Source organism: Furipterus horrens, unplaced genomic scaffold, assembly GCF_987537825.1.
Source record: "Furipterus horrens unplaced genomic scaffold, mFurHor1.1.pri manual_scaffold_9, whole genome shotgun sequence".
Lineage (NCBI taxonomy): Eukaryota > Metazoa > Chordata > Mammalia > Chiroptera > Furipteridae > Furipterus > Furipterus horrens.
Genome location: NW_028327179.1, coordinates 23,039,966 through 23,066,965, shown reverse-complemented (window position 1 = coordinate 23,066,965; position 27,000 = coordinate 23,039,966). Strand labels below are relative to the sequence as shown.

Genomic DNA, 27,000 nt, shown 5'->3' with positions numbered 1-27,000 from the left:
TATGTGGAATTGTAACTTGAGGAAAATACAAACTTGGTAAAATGTGAGTTTTACTTATTAAAAAAGATATTCCAAGACTGTATATTAAAGCTGGGCATTTAAAGCTGGAATAGATGTCTGATCTTCAGTTCTAATTTACAAAGCACGTGTTGAGATTCTAAGAAATTAGGTGATTTGTGCAAGATCACCTAATTAATTATCATCTTAGAGATCTGACGTGGAATGGCCCCCCTTGTTCCTTGGATCAGAACGGCTCCTGCTCTCAGAAGTGGGACTGTGCAGGGACGGGGTGCTGCCCCGAGGGCACCAACTACCAACAGAGTGTGTCCTTCCCTCGCACCTTAGAGGCACCCACAGAAGCAGACTGGACATGTGTGATGTGCTGAAATCACATATTTTTAGAGCATTCAAATTGAGTTAATTGATTATGCCTTGATTTTTTTTTTTTGACAAAAACACTATATAAAAAAAAAAAGCCCTATTAATTTTCCCTAACTCAAATCTCTTCACATGTAATCCACTACTGAGTCATCTAACTTTATGAGAACCAGTGATGTCACTTATAAAATATTCTTGCTGTGCTCTCTAGCTCCCTTCCTCTGCCTGATTGCCCCCCCCCCCCGCCCCTCGCCCCCACTATCCAAGTAACATCCTCATTCCTCCTTTGTAATTTATTTAAGTCCTATCTCTTCCGAAAGCCTTCCCTCCACACGGAAATGGTCTTTGTGCTCAAACCACAAGTAATCTTTTTCACACAACTTATCATATAAGTACCTTAGAATGGCTCATTTGCTCACAAATTTCTCCTCCTACGCCTCTTGTTACCTCCTTGGGGGCATGAATTGAATATTTTTATCTCCATAATCCCAGGTCTAGCCAATGTTTGAACTAAAATACATAGTAAAGAGATTTAGGAAATTGTTCTTCCTCCTTTCAAAGACAGGAAGTGGGAATCTAAGCCTTACCGGGGTGGGAACTGCAAAGGGAGAAGTGTGCCCCTCGTGGCCGTTATTGGCAGGGTAACACTTCTGGGTTTGTCTCCTGCTCAGACGTCCTTTTCTGGAACTCAGCTCAGTCAGAGGTCCCGGTGGCAGATTTGGTTCCCCAGTACCAGCTATGTCCCTGCTGCAGCCCCATGTCAGGTCACCGCATCTCTGAGATGTCCTCCCGGGCCACCCAGGGCTACTGAAATCCAGGGGCTGTCTCTAGGCTCTTGGTTTGGCCAGGCCTTGTTGCCCTTTCTCCTCTCCTCACCGGGGCAGCGTGGGAATGTTCTGTATCCCTCCTCTCCACCTGCACATCTCCCAGTCCCTATCCTGCCCATCCCAGGACCTGGCAGGAGGGCACATGTGTGCATAAACGGTGCCTTGCAGTCTCTCACTCACATGCCACTTTCCCATTGCACCTGCCACTCTCGAACTTGGAGTATCTTTAATCTGTGACAAGGATGAGGAATTAGGAAAAAATGGTTCTGCAAACAAGACAAACAAAAACTTGCAGGCACAGTTGAAACCTATGTGATTTCATTAACTAATATCACCCCAATCAATTTAATTTAAAAACAACAACAACCAAAAACTGGTCCTGCCCACTTTGGTCACAATCTGTCACTCTTGTCTGGGGAAACAATAGCCTCATGCTTTCAAGCGCAGGGGAAAAGGAAATTTTAAAAAATTATCTCCCAACTGATGAAACATTTTATGTAAGTTAAGAGGTATGTTTCTGAGCTGAGTATATTCCACTAAAATGTCATGTTATTTTCATTAATTGATCAAAAACAGGTATTTATTAATCAGCTTATTCAGAACTGAGCCAGGTTCTATGAAGGATGAAAAAGAAAGATAAGCACTTAAAAAAACCAATACACAAATTACGAAATTAATGAAATTCTTATTGTTTGATTTCTAAACTCACTAGAAAAGTAATTTAAAAGTTACTTAAAAATAGATCAAGACCAGTTTCTTTAAAACTTCTGAGAAGTATTATTAGACCAAGGACATTTTAATTTTGGCATGCATTCCATCCCTTTCAGATCTGGCGTGTAGAAGACGCCGGTAGGATCAGCATTGACAAAAACTCCTATGGTGAATTCTATGGTGGTGACTGCTACATTATACTTTACACGTATCCCAAAGGACAGATTATCTACACATGGTAAGTCTCCCTCTTTTATAAAATCTCAGTTTCATAGAAGCCAGATTTTTGCTCCAAAGTTAAATGTTATTAAGTTCTGTGCAATATGGGATAGAACTGCCCTGTCGTTATCCCAGTGAGATCTGTAGAGCTCGCAGTTATTTCTTTTGATTTGATTTTGATTGAAGTTTGTAGGGGCTATCTACAAGCAGGAGGAATTAGATAAAATCACTCTCTCTAGTCTAGGGAAAAGGTTCTGACATCCAAAGAATAGTGTTCTCTTAGAAGATACGTAGATGAATATCTCATCTCCTCGGCACACGAACACTCCAGATGGCTAGCCTTGGGTACCAGGCCTTCTTGTCATTCAAATTCAAAGGCCCGTCCTGATTGGAGCCAGACTTGCAATGAGGCAAACCCTGTAAGGGACAGATATAATTAATGACTCTGTTTTATACTCCAGAGACCTCAAATCGAGGCATCCTTATTCTTTGTCCCCAGGAAATCCATATGATACAGAAAAATACCATTGCATCCACATCTTATATGGTTTTGCATAATGGTCTGAGATAGATGAAGGTTAAGTTTACTAAGTGCCAGCGGCAAGGCCCTGCACCATGGGGAATGTCCATCCAAGTGCATTAAGTCCACATTCCATGCTGGGCTATTCCTAAAGGGTTAGGGGGTTCTGCAATAAATCTTATAATGGGGTATTCTCTAACTTTTTCCTAAATGAAATCAGGTAAAATGGAATATTGCTGAGAAAACTGGAAAAAAGAATTCTCAAAAAAGATCTTAAAGATGAGAGGTGTAGGTGGAAGGTTGAAGGGCTGAGCCTGCCTTTGCCCACATGGTTCTGGCAGCCTTTGGTGGCTTTATTGAATGGAAATGGACTCAGGTCTCTGCTGATATGGTGACATGTCTCTTTGGTGAGTGTCCCACCAGATGACAAAGTCGTATCTGTCGCCACAGTGGAACCTTACTACTTACGCCTTTCCACTTACAGCAAACAGTACCTTTAGTCCAACCAAGTTCAGAAGAAGGGATAATTATCTCTATCCCATAGGCTCTTGTTATTCAAAGTGTGGTCTAGGAACCAGAGATGTCAGTGAGACCTGAGAGCCCGTTAGAAATACAGGATCTCAGGCCCCCCCCTTTGACCCACCAAACCAGAACCTGCATTTTAACAAGATCCCCTGGTGCTTCACATGCTCTTCCATGATTGACAGGCACCACCTTAGGCAATGGTTCCAAACTAGCTGCACATGAAAACCTGGGCATTTTTTCCAAATTCAAGCGCCTGGCCCCCACCTGACACCAAATAGCTTCTGACTCTCAGTGTGCCACGACTCATGAGATTCTCATGTACACCACGACATTAATGAGAATCACTGTATCCAGGGACATTTCTGACCCTGCAGCCGTATCATATCTGTCAAAGATGAACATATTTAGCTTTGTGTACAAGCTGCTATCTTCATAGCAACCGTTTTATTTATTTAATTTTTTTTTTTTTTGAGCAGCATGTTTGTGCCAGCAAGGTGCTAGATGTTTTCAAATATTATCCCTCTTGCTCATCACACGTTTATTTGCAAAAGAAAAAAAGGGAGGGGAAGAATCAGGTAAATGAAGTAACCGTATCCAAAGACACAATAATTGTAACTTGTGAAGCAACACTTCACTTTGATCTGTAGTCCTCTCCTGATCTGAGGCTGGAGCGCAGCCATACCAGCTATACCCTGTAGGCATGTCCTTATTTTGCAATTTCCTTTTCTAAAATTTTAATTCAGAAAAGTGTTTGTGCAAAGCCTGGCATCTATAGTGATCCATTAATTGTTCCCAGTCAGCTTATCTTTTGCATTCTGTTCTTGGTCTCCCTCTTAATGCTCTTTTGTGTGTAAAAAATAGAATTGTGGCACTTAGATATAACAAGTCTCAACAAGTAATTCAAGAGGATATTTTGGGCAATTGACTATTTGAGATCCACATAAATAACTATGTGGCTGTAACTAAAACAGACTAAATCAGGTTATACATTTTAACTGCAGAAGCTATTCCTTTAATCATTTGGAAGTATTTACTGAGCACTTTCCATGTTCCAAGCACTGCACTAGATACCAAAGGTACAATAGTGAAAAAAACCAAAAACAAACCCCCCATGACCACAGGAATCTATACTTTAAAGAGAGGCAGATGATTAACAGGCATTTCAATGAAGTGTAAATGATTTCAAGAGAAGACCAAGCTGAGTGATCTTTGGAGAATTATACATAATCACTCCAACCCTCTCCTAGGCTGGTAGTGACAAGCTCCTAGAAGAAGGGACAGCTAAGTGGGAGCAGAGGTGGGAGCTAGCAGGCAAGCAAATAGGGAAGTTGTTCCAAGCAATGCCAGGAAGTGTGTGCTCACCTCCTAGTGATGATGTATGGCTGGAGCAAGGTGATTGAGCAGAAGATTAAGCCACAGAACTTAGAAGGAGTCAAATTGTCGATGGCCTTGTCACCAAGCTCTGGAACATGAACTTTAATTTTCAGACTGTTGGGAGCCATTCAAAGAATTAGCATAAGGCGTGAATGGTTTTCATCTTAGAGAAATTATTCTGGTTGAAATCTAAAGAATAGACTAATGGGAGAAGATTAGTAGTAGGGAGGTCACTGGGAATTTGTTGTAATATCCAACTGAAGGATTATGTGTCCAGAATGCAATGTAAGGGTAACAGGGAGGGAAAGGACGAGATAAGTTTGCAAGGTATTAAGGAGCTGGCATCTGAAAGACTGATTACAGGGGACAGAGAAGATGACCAAGTCAAGGATGACCCCCAGATTTCTGGTCTGTTCATGAGTGGATAGTGCTTTATTCACTGAGGCAGGGAACTTAGGAGGAGAAGTTTGCCATGCCACCCCCATACAAAAACAAAGAAAAGAAAGGTAATATGAATACACCACATTGTTAAAAGTTACTACCTTTGGGATAGGACTAGGGATCGGGGAGGAGGTCACTTAATTTTTTTTTCAATTTGATGGGTTCAACATTTCTGTGATGAGAATGTGTGCATTTTTGAGATATCAAGAATATAAGTTAGTTATTGGAGTCCTTCTGTGAGTCTTTGCCACTTATTATCATGGATCTTAAATATGTATCTTTGCTAATGTTGTTTGGTCTGCAGAGCCTCTGAAGTATCCACAAAGGGAGTAAAGAGGCATTTAGAAAAGAAGAAAATATCATGAAGACTGCCTTTCAAATCAAAACCCTTTCTGGTTTAACTGATAATTTCAATGCAGGGATGGAAATAGTTAAGTCCAGGAGGCAGAGTTAAGGGTGAAAGATAAGAATTCAACCACCTGCTGAATACACAGATTTGTCTTTATATTTGTGAAACCAGTTACATTCAAAAATGATGAGACAAATAATTCCAGCAGTGTTCTTTTCTTCAAAATGTCAGTTAATTGAAATTGAACAAACATCGAACAATGGCAATGATGAATTTCTTGAAGCAGTAAATTCCATGTTCAGGAAGAATTTATGTTTAATGGGCAATGAGCACCATGAATTTATAAAGAAATTATGTCAAAGTAGATGGCCATTTTTTTTCCTCCCGTAAGTGTAGGATTTCACAATCAGAGGCAAAGAATGACTTTATTATCTCTTGATTGGAGTACTTGACCCTCTGCATTATAGATTCATAAAACAATCGAGCATGAAGCTATATGGATAGGAACAAGGTCACCTTGACAGGGAGGGGAAATAGAAGACGAAGAGGAAGAGGGGCTCCAGATGAGCAGTGAAGTATCAATTAGGTATCAGAGGCAAACATTCGGTCAGGTTTTTCGGGTTTGCTGTTTGGAATATTAGAGGGGGTAGCACAAAATAGAGATAAAAGTGGTGATATTGTCTATTAGTTGGTTGAATTTTTTTTTTCTGTAGCAAAAAAGCAAAATGGAGAAACCACCAGAAAACTGCAGATGTGGTGAAGCAATGACAGGTGGTCACACAACCGGATGTTCCCCTCAGCTCTGTGTCACTCCCAGTCTGTGCTCCAGGGGCTCCCAGGAGTGTTGGTTACACTATGAGCTCTTGAAATTTTTAAGCTAGTCACCTCAGAAAAAAAATATATTTTTCATGAGTGCTTTTATTAGGGAAAGCATTTAAAAATTTTATTTTAAATGTGTATCTGACATGAGCGTGAGCTGTTGGGGGACGTCACTTGTCTGTGGGCCATTTTTATGTCAGTTGGCTTTATTGGTACAATGAAATATTCTGAGATAAATAAGACATGCTCCCTGCACTCAGTGTGTGTGAGTGTATGTGTGTGTGTGTATGCATATGTTATGCCCAGGATGGGAGGTTATTGTTAATCTGTTCTGGGTGTGAAACAGGTCACTCCCAAGGCTTCAGAAAAAAGATATGGTTAATTTTCAAAATCCAGTTCTGGGGTGAGTGTTTTTCTTACTAACCCCTAGCCAGATAGAGATGGGAGTGTTGGCTAGAAACAAACAATACTTGCTTTGGCTAGTTCTGCCCCTGCTGACACCCCTCCCCCACCCCCCACGTCCCCACCCCCATCCCCCGCCCCAGCATACACACACACACAAATTCATCCAACAGGCAGATCTCCCAAAGGTTGCTTACAGGTTATAGCTAATGACTGGAGTTAGAGCCACAAGATACCCTAGAAAAAGAAATTGCAAATGAACCAAATTGATTCATCGGCCCTTATCTGGGTCACTGGCAGTTGAGCCTCTCTTACAATTTTATTCGAATGACAAAATGGGGCCTCTCCAGAGTCTACTTCTCATGATTATTGTCTTGATTTTCTGGGCTTAGACATTTGGTACTATGCTCACCAAATATTCATGAAACAATGAAATGCCTCTAATATCCAGCCTAAAAGATTTGGCTCATATTCTTCTACTCAGGTGGAGAATTTTTGTTATGGATGTGGTTTTCCAAAACAGACAGGCAGTTCTAACTTGAAGTCAGACAGACCTGATTACTTATCTAAGTTATATAAGGAGCTAAGCCTCAATTTCTTTACCTATAAAATGGAGATAAAGATGCCTACCAGATGTAGTTTTAGACAGTACACAGGACAATTTATGGCTCAACATTAGACTTGTAAAAAAACAATGGCTTCTATAGCCATATCATGTGAAATCATGGTAACTTAAGTCTGCTTGAAATGCCTATATTAGAAGGTCCTAAAACGTAAATACAAGCTAATTTGATTTCCCTTTGGTCCCTTCAGGCAAGGAGCAAATGCCACGAGAGATGAGCTGACGACATCTGCATTCCTGACTGTTCAGTTGGATAGATCCCTTGGAGGACGGGCTGTGCAGGTTGGAATGTTTTTTACCCCAGACTCATAGAAGTTCGAGTTTTACTAACCCAATGTCTAGCTTAAGTCCTCCACTCGAGTTGAGATGGGAACTTGACCTTTTCTAGATACTATCTTTTTTCCATCCTGGAATTCAATTATTCCTACTCTTGTGCCATAGTAGTCCTCTCAGACCCTGGAAGAGAGAAAGCAAACAACATAAACTAAAATAAACTATTAATAGATTTAAGAGCCCAAGAGAATGTTTCCTTTCACATCACATCATATGTCAATGTCAGTCACCTGACACTGAAACTATCCTGAGTTACTGCTTCCTGCTGATGTTAAACAGATGCAATAAGGTAGATTATTCCCCACTGCCACCCCTGCAAAATGTCAGCATCGTAATCTTCTGGACCTGTGAATATGTTATGTTATAAGGCAAAGGGGAATTAAGAATAGAGATAGAATTAAGATTGCAAATAGCATATCTTAAAATAGGAGGGTTATCCAGGATGACTGGGTAGATCCTTCCATGTGAAACAGGGAGACAGGTGGAGTTAGCAGGAGGCAACCTGAGAGAGACTCAGCCAGCAATTGCTAGCTTTAAAGATGGGAGGGGTCCTCCATCCAAGTAATACAAGCAGCCTCAAAAAGCTGAAAAAGCCAAAGAAATGGACTCACTCCTAGAGCTTCCAAAAATGAATGTAGCCATGCAACACCTTGATTTTAGTCCAGCGAGACTCATTTAGCACTTCTGACCTCCAAAACTCTAAGATAAATTTGTACTGATTTAAGTCACTAACATCATGATAATTTGTTATAAAAACTATAGGAATTAAATGCAGGAGTATAAAACAAGCACAGCTTAATAATTCTAATTAATAGTTAAAACATAGAACAATGTTTTACACTCTCCCAAGTCATAAAAGTACATAAAATGTTTTGCACAGATGATGAGATAAACCTGATGAGAGCATGGACCCTTATTTTCCCTTCTGAGTTCCAGAATTTTGATGGGTACAAAGTCTACCAACCAAACTGAGGGAGCTGGGGAATGGAGGAGAAGGAAAAAGAGGAAGAGCAAGAGGAGGGCAGGGGAGAGAGAACAAGAGGGAATGGGAAAAAGGAGGAGAGAGAGGGAAGAGAAAGGGGAGAAGGGAAGGAAAAGAATAGGTGGGAAGAGGAAGGAAAACTATGGAGGAGATGAGAGGGAAAGACAAGAAAAAGGAAAAAGGAGAAGATGGTGTGAGGAGGAAGAGAGTTAGATTCATTATTTGGGTATTTCTGAAAATAAATAATTTGAGAATGACCTACCCCAAATTCGAAGACAATTCTATATAAATGAGTCAACCTGAGCATTGGGGAAAAACACAACTTCTTTCTTTTCTTCTATCTATCTACTATCTATCTATGTAGAGAAGATAGATTAAGATAGAGAAAGAGAAGGAGAGAGAAATAATGTGTTGACTAACTATAAAAGTTTGAACGTCATACAATGGGACTCTAATATCAGTGTCTAGTTCCAACTGTCCTCATTGTGTCCAAGGGACACTTTCAAGACTGGTTTGATCTTCCTTCTTCTCTCAAGCTCCTCTTCTTATGTTTATGATGGAATATCTGCTACCTGTTTCAGGACCCTAATTAGGAAATTCTTGGTCTTTGATTATTTAATTCCTCAATGTGTAACTGAAGTAGACTTCAAGGAGACTTTGTTTCTCTTCAGTGTGCTCCAACCTGTCTGTCTACTTTTCTTAACCCCAGGAGTGGCCCTGGCTTGTTCCTTGGCCTGACTGCAAGCTCTCCCTAGGGTGTGTTTCTCTCTCTCTCTCTCCTCATCTCTCTCCATCTCTCTCTACACCCCACTCCCCTCCTCCCTCCCTCTCTCCCTTTCCCTCCTTCACGTTCTAGTTGGAGCATCTCACACTGCCTGGGTGTTTTCTCTGGCTGGTTTTGGGGAAGGAGCCTGCTCCTATCTGTTGGGAAAAGCATCTTCCAGACTGGGGTTCAGGCTAAAAGCAGGTGCTGGTTTGGCCAGCATGGTGACATTTCTGATAGAGCAGCATTAAGCATTCCTTTCCTAGGCCCGTGTCTAACTTCCTCATGCCTGATGTTAAGTGAACCAAGAGTCTACATGGTGTACAAGTTTTTTGTTTTGTTTGCAATGCTTTATAAATGTGTGATAGCTTCTTGCAAGGCAATAATTAAATAGGTAAGTCAGATACTGTAGTATCTTATAATCCAGAATTTGGTCTTCCAGCTAGTTTTCTTTCTACCTTGGTATTTGTTAATAGTTAATATTAAAATATTAACTATTTGTTGATAGTTAATATATATACTAAAAAGCAAGTTAGATTTATATTTAAAGTGCATATTAACTTTTTTAAAAAGTTAAATTTGTTTATTGTTAATTAACAAATTAGTAAGATGATTGAATTTTTAATGTACTGAACTTTATTTCACTGTGAAGTATTATATTCATTTCTTTTTAAATTATATTTTATTGATTATGCTATTGCAGTTGTCCTGATTTTTCCGCTTTGCCCCCACTCCAGCCAGCACCCCCTATTCCCTCAGGCAATACCCTCACCATTGTTCCTGTCCATGGGTCATGCATATAAGTTCTTTGGCTATTTTATTTCTTCTACTGTATTTGGCATCCCCATGACTATTCTGTAGCTACCTATTTGTATTCCTTAATCCCCTCACCTCTTTACCCATCCCCCACTCCCCACATTCCCATCTGGCAACCATCAAAACACTCTGTGTATCCGTGATTCTGTCTCTGTTCTTCTTGTCTGCTTGGTTTGTTTTTTAGATTCAATTGTTGTATTAATTTTTTTTTTTTCATTTGATTGTCCCTATTTTTGATCTTCATTTTCCTTAAATAAGTTCTTTAACATTTCATACAATAATGGTTTGGTGATGATGAACTTCTTTAGTTTTTTCTTGTCTGGGAAGCTCATTATCTGCCCCTTGATTCTAAATGATAGCTTTGATGGGTAAAGCAATCTTGGCTGTAGGCCCCTGCTTTTCATGACTTTGAATACTTCTTGCCAATTCCTCTAGCCTGAAAAGTTTCTTTTGATAAATCAGCTTACAGTCTTATGGGAACTGCTTTTCTCTTGCTGACTTAGGATTCTCTCTTTATATTTAACCTTTGGTATTTTAATTATAATGTGTATTGGAGTGGTCATCTTTGTATCCATCTTATTTGGGACTTTCTGTGCTTCCTGTACTTGCATGTCTATTTCTTTCACCAAATTAGGGAAGTTTTCTTTCATTATTTTTTCAAATAGATTTCCAATTTATTACTCTTTCTTTTCTCCTTCTGGCACCCCTATTATGTGACTGTTGGACCTCTTGAAATTGTCCCAGAGGCTATTTATACTATCCTCATTTTTTGGATTCTTTTTTTTTCTTGCTGTTCTGATAGGTTGTTCTTTGCTTCCTTATGTTCCAAATCATTAATTTGATTCTCAGCTTCATCCTCTCTATTGTTTTGTTTCCTTGTAAATTGTTCTTTATTTCAATTACTGTATCCTTTGTTTCTGACTGGATCATTTTTATGCTGTTGAGGTACTCACTAAGTTTCTTGAGCATCCTATAACCAGTGGTTTGAACTCTGTGTCTGATAGGTTGCTTATCTCCATTTTGTTTAGCTCTTTTTCTGGGGTTTTGATTTGTTCTTTCATTTGGACCATGTTTCTTTGTCTCCTCATTTGGCAGCCTCCCTGTGTTTGTTTCTGTGTATTAGGTAGAGATGCTTTGACTCTGTCTTGGTGGTTTGGCCTAATGTAGTAGATGTCCTGTAGGGTCCAGTGTTACAACCTCTCCTATCACCCAAGTTGCGTATTTGAGGTGCGCCCTTTGGGTGGTCTGAGTTCACCCTCCTCTTGTAGTTGAGCTTTGGATGCTGTTGGCAGACCAATGGGAGGGATTTACTCAGGCCAGTCAGCTGCAGGGACTGGTTGTGACCACTTATCACCAACCTGTCCTCTCCGTGGAGGATCAGCAGTGCAGGGGCAGGGTGGTGGCGTTCCTGTGTGGTCTATAGCAGTTCACTAGGTGTGTTGGCCCTGGGGTTTCCTGGGTGGTGCAGGCCAAGGTCAGCCCCCACCTGTGTTTTTCTCAGGGCACCCTGCCTGAGCAATAAAGCAATCTGAGATGGCTGCTACTTGTGCTGGGCTTGGAGTTTCCCAGGAAAAGCCAAGCTGTGAATCTAGGCTGGCTACTGCTAGTGTCGGGTCTGGGGCTCACTGAGGCCAGTTATTGCTTTTTTGAAAGGGTTATGAAGTTGAGAAGCATGAGCCAAGACCAGCCATTCATATGGAAAAGCAGCTTGGGTGGGCCCATAAATTGGGTGAGGCGGAGTCTCTGGGAATCCTCAAGGCAGATCAAACAGTGTTAGCCAGGGTAATGGAGTCTCAGATGTGGCACCAGCTTGCCAGCTCTGTGGGGGGAGGGTTTAGAAAAGGGACAATGGCCTCTGCTCACCTTGATGACAGATATTTCAGTTTCTCCCTGTGTACCACTGGTGCCTTTCAAGCTGCTAGCCTGGTGCCGGAGCTCAGAGGGAGTGAGTCTGAGGAGGTCAGTCCATGTGTGGGTTCTTTAAGAGCAACTGCTTGGGGCTCCAGTAGTTTCTTCCACCAACTCAATACCCACTGGTTTTTGCAGCCAAAAGCTGTGCGGACTTCTCCTGCTGGCACTGGAACCCTAGGCTGAGGGGCCTGGTGTGGGACTGCAACTCCTCACTCCTGAGATATCCCTCCCAAATTTTTATCTACCACCCAGGAGTGAGGGACCAGGCTGTTCCCCATCTGTGCCCCTCCTACCAGTCTGGATGGATGTGGTTTCTTTAATTATAGTTGTCAGACTTCCATTCAACTCAATTTCTGACATTTCTGAGTGATGGTTGTTCTATATTTTAGTTGTGATTTTGATGTGTTTGTGCAAAGAGACAAGCGATGTCTGCTAAGCTGCCATCTTGTCCGGAAGTTCTATGTTCACTTCTTGAATGAAACCTTTCTAGCTAAGAACTGGCATCATCTATGACATTTAATTGATATTTACTACATTCCTTAGCCCCTGGCTGGTTTGGCTCAGTGGATTGAGTGTCGGCCTGCAAGCTAAGTGTCGCTGGTTCGATCTTCCAGTCAGGGCACATCAGAGAAGGAAAACTCTGACTCCAAAAAACCTCCGCTGCCTCGCGGCATACCTCTTCAGGGGAAAGGCTAAGGGAGTAAACCCCGACAGAAAATCCGGAGCTGGAGTCCCTAAGGCGGTTTGACGTTGTAGTCAACACCGGCAACTCCTGCGGCGCACCTGAAGCCAAGCTGTATTGACTCCGTCTTTCCCTTGGACCCTTCAGCTGCGAAGAGAGGGGGTTCTGCTGCATGGGCAACAGCAGACCCTCCATATCACCCTGCCCAGGCTCTGTAGCTTCAGCTTCACTGGAGAGGACACTCCAGCGTCATCGCAAGATGTCGATTCAACACGGGAGGAGACAGATACCGTGTCACTCCCGAGTTGGACTGCACAGCCATTCTCGGCGGTGCAGATAGACTCTTAAGAAGCTACACCATCGTCTCTCGAGACGGACGGCTGCCGACAACGACTACATTCCTTACCAAATTATGTTTAAACTTGGAAGATATTTATCATGCTTGTAAGTTTCACATTTCTTAGTAAAGTATCCAACGAATTTCCCTTGCTAGCCAGTTGACTCCCATTGACAATGCAGTGGTAATGTTTAGTTTAATCACTAGATGGCAGTCATTTACAAAAATGCATAAGCAACCCAAGTACTTTATTGCTGTTTTAAACACTCTATCTAAAGTATAGTAACAGTAATGAAAAAATTTCAGCTTACCCTTTCTCTCTCTTATTCTCCTTTCCCAGGTAGAATAAGTCTTAATCAGTGGCCTTTTTTTTCTTTTAAGTTGGCAGTTAAGATTTTCTCAATGTCATGAGAAGTGCGAAGCAACAACTAACTCCTAGCTAACCTTATCCCAAGCTTTGAGGCTGTGACTCAGAAGACATTTTTATAATGTGTTACTCACTTGTTTGAATGTTTACTCATTGAGGGATATCTGTAAAGCTAATTATTGTCCATGCTCTGTAGGCCTCCCTACAATAGTATATGCATCAGCATTTCCATTAACTTGGCTTCTAGAAAAAAGACACACTAGAGTAGGTCAGAGATATCCAGTTTTAGCATAGGGCAGAACAACTGACAAAAATAGGGGACCAGCATAAAATCTGAACACTATATTTTTAAAAAATGCATCAGGCCCTGACTGGTGTGACTCAGTGGGTTGGGTATCAACCAGCAAACTGAAAGGTTGTTGGTTTGATTTCCTGTCTGGACACAAGCCTGGGTTACGGGCCAGGTCCCTGGTTGGGGGCACGTGAGAGGCAACTGATCAATGTTTCTCTCTCACACTGATGTTTCTCTCCCTCTCTTTCTTCCCCCCTTCCCCTCTCTCTAAAAATAAGTAAATAAAACCTTTTAAAAAGTGCTTCAATAGTTTATGCAAGAAATAGGAAGTATCTTTCTAGTGCAATATCTGGTGTTAAATAGGTGAAATTAAATAATTTCCCATTTATTTTCTTAAATTTCCTTATCCTGCCAAGTCTTTATAAATGTACTTTTTTAACTTGACTTGGGAGAGAGGCAGAGAGAGACGTTGATTTGTTGTTCCACTTATTTATGCATTCTTTGGTTGGTTCTTGCATGTGCCCTGACCAGGGATCAAACTTGCAACCTTGGCATATCGGGAAGGTGCTCTAACCAATTGAGTGAGATACGTGGCCAAGACAATAATGTAGTTTTTCAAGTGCTTATATTAAGCAAATCTATTATTACCATTTATAAAGTTAAGTTTAAAAATAGAAAGTATATTCTGTGTACTTTTTGTCCATTTCTGATTTTTGAACAGAAATTATTTATCTATCCCCAGATGGATATACATACAGTTATTTTTTCATCTGAGTGGTAGGGATGTGAGAACAATTAGTATTCTTTGTGTTGTCTTATTTTGGGGGGCATTTAAATGTCCATCTCTTCACCTGAATGAGACCCAAAATATGTGAAAAGCAAGCCTATCTCTAAATATCTGTCAGGTGCTGGTACTCTTGAAAAAGGAGTAGTTTTCATGAAAGATGGCATACATCAGGACTTCGTTCTTTTCTCTTTTGGAGGTATAGGTGAACTTCTTGTTGTTGCTGTTGTTGTTTTCTTTCTGGAAAGAGAAAGTGGCACAGTATGACGATGTTTCCCCTGAGGAAAAACTGGTTGGGGACACGGGATCTGGAGTAACAACTAATTCTGAAGTCAGTGACAAAACTGTGCTAGATTATCATTAATCTATATCTTCTGTTCCTCATTATCCTCCTGCTCTTGACTTGTGGCTTATTTTTTTGTTTTATTTTCCAAAAGTAAAGTGGCAACACATTTGGAAATGCTACCTTCTCTCTCAACACCCTTCGTTTTATTTCTTTCCTCTCCCTTCCCCCAGATTCGAGTCTCCCAGGGCAAAGAGCCCGCTCACCTGCTGAGTCTGTTCAAAGACAGACCACTCATTATTTACAAGAATGGAACATCAAAGAAAGGAGGTCAGGTGCCTGCTGCCCCTATCCGCCTCTTTCAAGTTCGAAGAAATCTGGCATCCATCACCAGAATTGTGGAGGTAATGTCATGCATTCCATGAGGCAACCTGAGCCATCAGCAAGTATTACTCTTTAAAAAGTTGGCAATTAAGTTCCCTTCTTTTTTATAGCAACTCTAGTGTTGACAAAAAAAAAAAAAAACTAAATGCAGCAAAATTGAGTGAAAAGCTAACTCCAGATACCAGGCCTCTCACATTTTTCAACTGCATTGTACCAAAGCAAATGAAATTTAAGAATAACATAACAGATCAAGCTGTCAAAGGCATGAGGCAGCTTACGTGCTGTCGGAAGGCCTGGGGCAAGATGGATGTGGGTGATGATCAGTTGGCCACACCGGGGAATTCGAGAGGGAAGCCCCTGTCTGTACACGCGGAACGAATGTGGGAAACAGGTTTCAGCACATTGGGCCAGACCATAACTCAACCAGCCAAATAAGCTGTCTGACAGCAGCTGTGAAAGAATCATCCCCCATATCACATTGTCACTAGACAAGGAGACCTTCAGGTATGGACAAGGTCAGCAGGTGCAGGTTTTTAAATGGCTGAGTGCTTTGACTTCTAGGGTGATCCATTGCCTTGTATCCTGGTCACCTCATTCTCTCTTGAAATTCGGGTCTCCCAAATCAACCTAAACTGCCCTTCAGACCCTATATATCCTCACACAAGGGCCCATCTGCCAGCCCTTCTGCACAAGCCATTCAGCTGAGCCCTTAAAACCAGGAAAGGTCATAGCGTCTCTCCACCTGCTACCCCTCCACCAAGCCACCCTCCCCTGCATGCTGTCCTCTTCGCTGAGGGTACAGATCCCCGTACGCCCCCTCAAGCAGAAATTGTGTTTTCCCCGGTGCCCCTTGTGCTGCTATCTCCTGAGCAGCCCGTCCTTCCTTTCTTAGCCTTCGATGGCTTCAGCCATGGCCTCGCTGTCCCCATCACTCTGGCTTCAGTCTTGAGCTTGATCCCATTTCACCTCCTGCTCATGTGACTCGAGACCAAGCCTTGCCATTGTGATAACCACAGCACCTCAGGTAGCTGCTTCAGACATCTATGCTCGGGCACACGTGGCCTCTCCTTCAGCTCCTTTACTCCAGAAGGCATTTTTCAGCAGTTCTCAGGTTCAGACCTGAGTCCTCGAACCCTTTGTATCCACCCCACCCTTCAGGGCCCTCTCTCTCTCCAAATCTCCAGCTTTCCTGCTCTCTATGGTTAACGGGATCAGAGTTCACACAAGAATCACCTCTGCTCACCTCCAATTTCACTTTATATTCTTCCCAGCTGTTTTGTGAAATAAATTTAGTTTATGTTTAATAGTAGTTATTTTATAGTAGTTATTTACATGTAAGTTCTAAAACATTTTATAAATTAGTATCAATCTATTCTTACCCATAAATAAAAAATAAATGGTAATGTTTGCATAAAGTATATATTGGTAAATAATGTAATGCATATCTATTACATAAAGAAATAAAATGTGACTTCTATTTAAGGCTTACTCATGCTTCATCTCCCTGTTATCACACCTGACACTGAGTCCCACGGTCATGCACAGAATGATACACATGCTGTCATAGTGACACAATCACGTAGCCAGACAGAGGTTCTCACACACACTGACACAGAGTCACAAAATCACAAGGTCCTAGACACAAAGACTTAAGCCCATCCTAGACCCTCAGGCTCACTACCAAGCCTGAGTCTCTGAACACGCCTGTTCCTGCCCAGAGGTCCCACCTTTGGCCTCACTCTCCAGCCACAGTCTGGCCCTTCAGGGTCCCTTTCACTCCTCTGTGGCCACATGGGGCAGACAAAGGTTCACTGGTCCTGGACAGTGTCCATAGCTTCCTGGTTGAAAGGAAAGGGTAGGTCAGTGCTGGTTTTTTAATCCACTATAAACAGTCTTGTAATTTGAGCAATACTTTTCAGAGCCTGGAGCACTTTTTAGAGACACTGTATTATTATTTCTTTGCCTACATTGGACCCCAGCCCCTGTTTTGTGATTTTTAGGTGTCCCTTTGATTATTTGATAATCTTCTATTTAGCAGGAGAAAGAAAACTGAATACCTTTGCTTTGTAGATGTCATTTGTAAATTTTATTCCCTCTTTTTCTTTTCAGTAATATCCCATCCTTGTTTTTATGATGTCTTTAAATGTCCTTGTTAATTATCACTTAGTTTTGGCTAATTTTATGCTTAGAGCCTCATGCTACTGCCTGTGGGCTGTTGGGAGTTAAACTGACATAGACCCAGGCGCTCCTGCTCAGTGTTGTTAATGCCATAGTGCTGCCCACCTGCTGCCCTGAACTAGTTCCCTGGGGTGGGGACAGAAGGCCATGGATGATTTGTCACTGTCACAGTTTTTTCAATGTGTTTATTGAAGGGGCAGCAATGAGTTTGAATCATTGTTATTTTTCTTCATACTGTAGGTAGATGTTGAGGCAGATTCGTTGAATTCCAATGATGTTTTTGTCCTGAAACTGCCACAAAATAATGGCTACACCTGGATAGGAAAAGGTGCTAGCCAGGAGGAGGAGAGGGGAGCAGGCTACGTGGCCAGTGTGCTCAAATGCAAAACCGCCAGGGTTCAGGAAGGACAGGAACCAGGTGTGTACTGTGGGGCTGAGGCTGCTAACCAGAACCTACCCTTGGTGTGATTGCTAATCGTGTGACTTATTTTGCCCATAAACAGTCATTCTGTAAAGGTTATCGGGAGGGGGGGGAGTGAGAATCCATTAGCTGCCAACCTGGGTGATGATACCTTCTGTGTTTAAATAATTTCTTAACATTAAACTCAAGGTAAGAAATTATTTGTTAATAATATCTAAAAATGCATGGGGTAACTAACTCATTGTGTCTTCCCCAGAGGAGTTTTGGAATTTCCTTGGAGGGAAAAACAACTACCAGACCTCTCCACTGCTAGAGACCCAGGCTGAAGACCATCCGCCTCGGCTTTACGCCTGCTCTAACAAAACCGGAAGATTCACTGTAAGTGTCTGGGGGGGCCTTCCTCCCGTGTTGGCTCTGACTGGTTCCAGCTATGTGATGATCTGATTCTCCGTTTTTACTCACTGGCAAACCATAGGTGATACTCTTCACTTGTCACAGGGTAGTTCTAAGAGTCAAGGGCGTAATGGATGTGAAAACACAAGAATATTGTAATGCACTATATAAATCAAGCTGCTCTTAAAAATATCAGTTACCTTGCACAAGTGTCAGCATGCATGTGGTTGGATTTGCTAATTGAGTAACCTGACACTCCTTGTGGACAACAAGAGTCATTTCTAATCAAACTATGTAAATGTTACTCTTCAATTTCCAAGGGAAATAAAGTGTTTCACCGTGTTGACTGAATATAATATATTATGGAAATATTGTAATCGTTGGGAAAAATCACAGAAAGCTATATATGCACCTGCAAATTAACTGAAATCAGAGGAATGTTTTATGTCAGAGTCATTCACTGTTTTTGAATTCAAGTTATTTGGAAGTAAAGGTATCTATGTCCAAGAGTGATTTTATACTGGGCTCTGGAGTTTTCTGGGCTGCAGCCCATCATCACAGTTTAACCAGAAAATTTCTCTCTTTGTTTGCCAGGCTAGGCTCTTGTATAAATTTTTTTTTTAGAGAACAAATTCCTTTACTATATACAATTTGATCTAAAGATTTCGTCACCACATCCTGGTGAATGCACACTTTATTTTTAAACACATACACACTTAAAAATTTCCTAAGTATTTTCCCAGGTACATGCTTGCTAGAAATAAAAGGCTTTGAAGAAGAAACTGCTCATATACAAACCACATTTGATATTTGTAAGTGATTAGACCTAAAAATTAAAGATGTAAATAGTGGATTGTGATAAATATTTCATTGTTGGCCACCTCAATTGCTCACCTACTTTTCAAGAAACCACTGTATTTTATAAACTTGTCATCAGAAAAATCTGTTGTTTTGCTCTTTTGATTGTTAATTTGATGTTGCATCCAAACAACTTCTTTTTCAGCATATGCGTCTATAATTTCTTATTAGTATTATTTGCTAATATTACTATAAATAACATGTTTGTTTTAAATGAAGATATATTTTACAAAAATAATACATAGGCTTTGTTCTTGGTCAGGCATAAAAACTCTGTTAGTCTTTATTGTTGTTTTTTGTCATGCACATATTTAAAAGAAATATACTTTTCCTCTGCACCTACTCATTTTTTTGTTTGATATTTGGAACTCCTACTTCCTTCACAATTTAAAGAAAAGAAGTGTTACTGAAAAGTGTTTCATCTTATCACCATCAGAAAACGGTCTTTGGACATGTAGATTCATGTCTAAAGGCAGGGGTGCCCATTGGTTAAAAGCACAGCTTTTAGAGCTAATCTGCCTGTGTGATATTACTTACCTGGTGTTATTATTTACTGGCTGTGTGACCTTATTTACTGGTTACTTAACTGTCTCTATACTATAGTTTTCTCCTCTGTTAATTGGAGCTAATGCTAGTATCTTCTTCATAGGCTTGTTGTGAATGTTAAATTAGTTGTTGTATATAAAGGATTAGAATAATGCACAGTGCAAAGTAAGTAATATTTTATGGTTTTTGCTTTTTAAAATATGTATATGATTAGTAAATATTCTGTAAAAAGATAATATAAACAAGTTCCTTGCCCTCTGTAAATGGTTAACTTTTTATTTGTTTACTTTTTGTTTTTTCGTATAACAATCCAGTATCCCATCCATATAGTAGATGTACTGTCACACTCAGAGGGCTACAGATTGCCTAGGACCTGGTTTATGGAGGTTGGGCACAGCTGGGAGGTTCTCCTTTGGCTGCAGGCTGGGTACATGCCTGTTTTTCCCATGAGAAACCCCAAAGGCACAAGAGGGTCCCTGCAGAGTCACATTGGCTAATATGACATGGGCAAGGCCACAGTCAGCTCTGACAGCTTAGCTGTACTGCAAAGTCACATGGCAGAGGGAAGGAGTGAAAAAGTGGGAGCCACAATCCAATCTCCCACACTTTCCTAAGGATCAGGAAGGTTTTATCCAGAATTCTTTCAAAATATTGAACTTTAATACTCACCAGTACTGGGTGTGCAAAACTAACCTTCTGCATTACCCTTTAATCTTAACTATAGAGAACAGAATTCAAACCACTTAAAAATAATAAAACTTTGCATATGGGATATGATGTTATAATTTTATCTTATTGAAAATTGTCAATTTAGGAAAATGACCGTACCTATCGATTTTACTAAAATAACCTTGGCCCATAAAATGAGAAACAATTTAATACTCAGGCCATAAACTCAAATGTATTGACCTAAGAAATGTCCAAATGTGTAGAGAATTTTTTAAGAGTTTATTTGAGCCAAAACTGACAACATATGCCAGGAGCAGATCTCAAATGCTCCCGAGAATAGCAGTTTTGCAGCTTTTATACATTTGAAATGAGGAGGGGAACAGAAAGAAGGTTACAAGCAGGTGGAAAAAAGCAAGGCCGTGATTGCATCACAGGATAGGTAACAAGATTATGTGCTCTTCCTCACTGCCTCCTTCCAGGAGTATTACTTCTGTCATTTCAAAGGTGTGTTAACCGGAATGCACAAGAATCATGGACAGGGCTTTGCTTAAAACCTTTCAGTAAAGAAGTTACAGGCCTGGGGCATGACTATCCCCCATGACCTGCCCAGCTAGGAATTTATGAGCAGATCACTCTGCAATTATTGTCCATAGATAGATTCCATGCCCCCCCACTCCCCCCCCCCCACAAATGCCTTTAGAGACTTTAGTAAGGCAGCATAAATCTGTGAAGCAACTTGTCTATATATTAGAAAAATTACTACTTTACCATTTGGTCATAAAGTTTTTTATACATTTCAGATTGAAGAGGTTCCAGGAGAGTTCACCCAGGATGATTTAGCAGAAGATGATGTCATGTTACTAGATGCTTGGGAACAGGTAACATTATACTTTGTTCATAACAAGAGAGGGTACTTGTAGCTGGCAGCTGACGTAACTGCTTTGAGAAGTGGCCAGTCTAATAATAAATGAACCTGAGAATTTAGGCTGTATTTAAAAGAGACAACACGTTTTGGCAAAAAATAAAACTGATACATGTAGTAAGTTGATGGGTTTTTTTTTTTTTTTTTTTTTTTTTGTCTCTTCTCTTTTTTTAAAGATCTTATTCAGTTTTAGAGAGAGGGGAAGGGAGGGAGAAAGGGAGCAAACATCAGTGTGTGGTTGTCGCTTGTATGCCTCCAACTGGGGACCTGGCCTGCAACTCAGGCACGTGCTCTGACTGGGAATCGAACTAGTGACCCTTTGGTTCGCAGGCCAGTGCTCAATCCACTGAGCCACACCAGCCAGGGTAAAAGTTGATGTCTTAATGTCAAAACAATTCCACGGTTACTATCTTTGGCTATATAATTTTAGGCAAAAAAGCTTCTATGTTTCATTTATTTGTAAAGTTCACTCACTCCTAACTTGTTCATACATTTATATATCCATTTAACTAATAAATGCATTCGTGGGCATCATAAATGGGTATAATGGGTACAATGCTGTGGGAGAGACCAAAATACTCAGAATTTCTCTAAAAATTTTAAAAAAGTCATAGGAGATACTTCCCCTAGGAAAGAAACAAACACAGAATAGTTTTGAGTCTGCAAAGTAAAACATGTCACTATTATGTTTATTTTGGAGAAAATTAATGGTGTTTTAACATGGCACATTTGACAATTGTTTTATTTAACCTCTATTTACTGTTGTAAATTAGCAATAGTAAAGGATGGAAATAAATGTTAGAAACTAAATGATATAGAACAATTATAAAACATTTACATATCTAAATTTGGCCTAATCTTAGCATCAACCGAAGATATTGTTACTTATAGGTCTGCTGTTAATTGCTAAGTCATTCAGTTACATTGCCTCTTAGCTTCTTGTTAACTAGACTTACTGTGGTGCTGATCACTTCACAATAGGTACAGTATTGAATCACTGTGTTATACCCCTGAAACTAATATATGTCATATGCCAATTATACCTCATACTTTTTATGTATGTTAACTTATACTGTCATGGTTTGTTCTGTGCCCTTCAAGCAAATATTTTAGCCCTTTTAGTGTGAATTAGAACATAATCAAAAGTAATTTGACCAAAATTTCTCTGCCAACAAGTGACTTTAAAATGATCTACATATAAAATAGTTCAGGAGAATTTTTTAGCATTGAAGTACCCAACCTACATATTTAAGAAGGAGAAGGATACATACAGAATATATAATTATAGCATAAATAAAACCTCAATATTTAAATACTGTAGCACTTTTACCAAATTGTTAAAGGCTATAGTACTATAAGAGAACACTAAGCTTCAATCAGAGGTTCGTCAACCTCTTGTTTGTGGGGTACCCACAGAAAGCTGAGTGCTGTCCCCGCCCCCAGTATAATATAGAGATAATGATCATCTTACATACCCCAGGGGAGGGTGAAACAAAAAACAAAAAACAGTCAATAAGTTGTTTTTGAGAAAGTTCACTTTATAAATTAGAAAATGCTATATAAACACAAAATATCAGAATGTGAAATCTGGAGTGAAACTTGTTTGGATGTAAGTTTAGGTGTCTCCTAATAATTGTGAACATTGGAAAAATGGTTGAACTTCTCCACACCTCTGGTCCATATTTCCAACTGCGGGGCTGCTGTGAAGTATGAATGAGTGATATAAGAGAAGCACTTTGCATGGGGCCCAGCACTGAGTTAATGCTTCCCAAGCAATATATATTATTATGGTTTCATTTTCAGATTTTTATTTGGATTGGAAAAGATGCCAATGAAGTTGAGAAGAAAGAATCTCTGAAGTCTGGTAAGCTAGATATCAATTATCCTGAAAATTTTTAATTCACTTACATTTTTTGTTATAGAAATAGTAAAACCTCCATGACTGTTATGACCTAGATTATTTCAAATTCCTTTTGAATAATACTATTTCTTCGGCACAATTTTTTTTTTGTTACTAAAAACATAAGAATAATTATGCTGTAAGTATAATTCCATAAAGTTTGGATTTTTTTTTCAGGCAATAATGAAACTCATGGTACATTCTGTAGTTGATGAAAGAAATCTATAAGTAATTGTTCATGTGAAACACTATTTGACTACTTTGGGGAAAGGAAGATTTAATTTATTACTTTTCTTGGAAACTTGTCATTCTATAGTTACTTTAATCAAAACTAATGAAATTTATGTCTTTGCACTTCTTTTTAGCCAAAATGTACCTTGAGACAGACCCTTCTGGAAGAGACAAGAGGACACCAATCATCATCATAAAACAGGGCTGTGAACCACCCACATTCACAGGCTGGTTTCTGGGCTGGGATCCCAGCAAGTGGTAAACTGAGTTTTGTAGGAAAAACCAAACGAACACTGTTTGGAGGATAACAAGGGGAGTTTTGTTCATGTGACTTCAGAAAATTAACCTCAGCTATCTGACTTTTTTAAATGCCTAGTATTGGCTTGAAATTCTTTTTAAACAGGATTTTCTTATGTTAATATTTTAAAATAACCTAAACTCTTATTATGGACCATTGCTAGCTCTGCTTGAAACTGATCTATGTATTTTTATACGACCTTTTATAGGTGAAAAGTTATGCCAAGCTAGGTGAGTGTGCCAGGAAATTTTATTGTTCAGGAGCCACTAGCCAGACTTGTTCTTGAACATGCCAGCGAAGATGGCCATCATGTTCTGGTCGTTATTCTCCTTTCTGTGCGTTGTGTTCAAAAGAGGAATATATTTGCAGTAAAGTTTATGTTCATATGACTTTAAAAGTCTGTTTTTCTTCTTTAGCCAACGTGACTTTGATACCATTGACTCCTTAGAGTCATTTTCTAAGAGAAACTTCACCCTTTTTTGCCTCTTTAAAAGCCTTTAATAACACAGCTCTTTCATGACAAAACAATTTGTACTCTTATCCACTTAGAGATATTTATATTTGACAGTACATGTTTAATATCACACAAAAAAAAATGTACAAAAAAACTTCACTAATGCTTTCATCATTAAAATACATCTTTTTGAAAAGGTTTTTTGTTGTGACATTTTATTCAAATGTGATAGATGAGTTAATCACATGATTAATTTTAAGGTTAAATTTTGTTATGCATAAATAAACATAAATGTCAAAATTAGACAACCTTTCCATGGTTACATAATTATGAAAGAATTTAATATCATATAGTTCATATGAAACCTGAGTCCTGTTAAAAGATAAACAGAGCTATATTAAAAGTTTTAAAAGTTTATTTGATCAAAAATCAATTGAAATCAGGCAACATCAAACCAACGGGAGTTCAAGGTGAGACATTTATAGATAAAGTGGGAAGCCAAGCAAATAAGTTATTGATTGGCTATAACCGAAAGCTTAATTGGTTTTTCATGATTGGCTGTCCTAGCATTTCGATTTTTGCAACCTTGAGGCATTTACAGGCTTAGATTTTGGTTTGCTAACGCAGACCTCCACAGCATTACAAACCTCAGTCTAATGGCCTCCTTATGTAATCAATTTAATGGCCCCAGAAAACAAGAGTTGGGCAAAAGATGGAGCCCCAGTAAAGTAGAAATCAACTTTGGCAGTGGGTCAGGGGTAGCTGGGTGAGGATGGGAAGCTGCTCTTCCATGGAAAGGGGAATCTGAGCTGGGAGTAATGGAGAGAATTCTCATCCTGCCTCCAGGGCAATGAAGGGCATACATGTTTCAGATTAGGTCCTGGCATGGAGAGGTGTGCCCAGTCCCACTGTGGACTAAATGTGAATGGTCTTGTGGGGACCGGGGCTTGTGTGGGTCGTAAGGGCAGCAGTGAGGAGCTACACTTCCAAGGTCTACTCATGCATTCAGTAAGTATTTATTAGGCATCTACTTGGTGACAGGTGCTATTCTGGGCATTTTCCATGCAATGTGAATGAAACCCACAAAATCCCAATTGTCATAAATTTTATGTTCCAGAAAGGAGGCTAAAAAAAAATCAATAAATATATATATTATAAGATATTCTGAGTTCTATGGAGGAAAAAACACAGGGAATGGTGAAGAAGGAGGTGAGCTGCGATATTAGTAGGGTGGTTAGGGAAGGACTCGTTAGCAGGTAACCAGATCATTGGTGATAGGGGGGTAGTGAACCTTGTGACCACGCCCAGGCAGAAGGGGTACCAAGTACAACTGCTCGGAAGTGGGGGGTATGCCTGGTATGTCTGATGTAATGGGGCTGGAATCTAAGGGAGCAGGGAGATTCTTAATGCTCTCCTACCGCCCCCGCCATACGAGATTAAAAATAACATCATCTTAAGCAGAGCTGCTGTTTCAAGCCTGGGCTGTGGAAAGATCGCTTTCCTAGATCCCAAACACAAGTACTTCGTGATGTTGATACCTGAGACAGCCACGTCATTCGCTAAATCAGTGTGGGGAGGGCGTAGCTGGTGAGTAGCATTGCTCTCCTGAAACAGTGCCAGCAAGGGCCGCTGCCGCGTCGAGACGACTTAGGAGCCCGGCTGGAGGGCAGCTGGTGGGGAGAAGGGTGAAGGAAGAATTGTAAAATTTCCTGGAAAGGGGGAGTTAGGGATTTGCTGTTTTAATTTCACACCCAAAGCTGACAGGTCTTGAAGAAGCACCCATAACACATGTAAAATTAGTGCAGTGGGGAGAGATATCAGTCTACTTTAAAAAAAATTTTTTTTTTATGCTATTACAGGCATCCCCACTTTTTCCCCCTTTGCCCACCTCTACCTAGCTCACCCCTCAGGTGATCCCCACACAGTTGTCCATGCCCGTGGCTAATCCCTTGGCCTTCTTTTAACCAGTCCCCACTGCCACCCCTATGAAAGCTGTAGGTCTGTTCCATGTAGCCATGCCTCTGGTTCTATTTTGTTTGTTTTGTTCATTAGATCCCACATATAAGTGAGATCATATAGTACTGTATGGGAAGCCGGGGTGCTTGGTGGTGGCAAATGTAGCTCAGCCCCAGAGTGGAAAACCACTGGGAGCGTGGTGGCACGCAGGACCCACTCCACACACCAGTTTTCCCGCGGGGAACCAGGCCTGCATTTATATAATAGTTAAAAAGCTTGCTTTCTGCTAAAGGACTCCCTCATCCTGGGTTGTAAACAGATGTTCAGCGTGTAACCTTGAACCAGTCTTTTAGGGCCTATTCTGGGCCAATTTCTAAGAACAGGATGTGGCTAGACAAGTTATCCTTATCATCCATGCATGTGTAACATTCTTTTCTCTAATATGTAGAAGTAATAATCATTTAAGGCAATGATTGGCACTATGATTCACAATTTTCTTGGTTGTAATCCACCTAAGAAATCAATAAAAGCCTGTTAAGGCAGGGGCAAACTGCGCTTTCTCCTCTAGAAAGTGGCTTGTTCTGTCCCCTCTTCTCCACAGGATTCTTGTAGTCGCTGTGCATTTATTCCCTCATCCACAACGCCATGGACTCTGCTGGTCAGAGGCCCATGGCAGTTCTGGTCTTTCTCTGACTGGCTCGTTTCCCTTAGCATAATAGTCTCCGCGTCCATCCCTGCTGTCCCGAAAGGTAAGAGTTCCTTCTTTGCCGATGTGTGCTATCCCCTTGTGTAAATGTACCACAGCTTCTTTTATCCACTCACCTACTCACAAGCACTTGGTAGATTACAGATGGGCCATTGTTCTATGAGAATGTGTATAGTCTTAAAACTCAAATTATATGTAAACCTGCATAGATATTCGGCTTTTGGATTTGAAATGTGGTTTCATACAGCCAATTAACAAATACAGAAGTTTCATAATAAAATTTCTATTGTTTTGGATGGAGCTAATGCTTATTCATTTTTAATATAAAATAATAGACTTCTCACTCT

At 40.3% G+C, this 27,000-nt stretch overlaps 2 protein-coding genes across 3 annotated transcripts in view; both read left to right on the top strand.

Moving 5' to 3' along the window:
* Positions 1 to 23,926, top strand: part of SCIN (scinderin) — a 77,587-nt gene extending 53,661 nt beyond the window's left edge. The window contains exons 9-16 of the mRNA XM_090287152.1: positions 2,033 to 2,154; positions 7,379 to 7,469; positions 14,971 to 15,141; positions 17,540 to 17,717; positions 17,977 to 18,098; positions 20,987 to 21,064; positions 22,912 to 22,972; positions 23,374 to 23,926. Coding sequence (XP_090143278.1) covers positions 2,033 to 2,154; positions 7,379 to 7,469; positions 14,971 to 15,141; positions 17,540 to 17,717; positions 17,977 to 18,098; positions 20,987 to 21,064; positions 22,912 to 22,972; positions 23,374 to 23,501 — 951 coding nt within the window. The 3' untranslated portion in view covers positions 23,502 to 23,926. The remainder of the gene's footprint in view (positions 1 to 2,032; positions 2,155 to 7,378; positions 7,470 to 14,970; positions 15,142 to 17,539; positions 17,718 to 17,976; positions 18,099 to 20,986; positions 21,065 to 22,911; positions 22,973 to 23,373) is intronic.
* The window catches only part of LOC150001403 (perilipin-2-like), a 219,453-nt gene that overhangs the window by 149,031 nt on the left and 43,422 nt on the right, over positions 1 to 27,000 (top strand). The window lies entirely within an intron of this gene.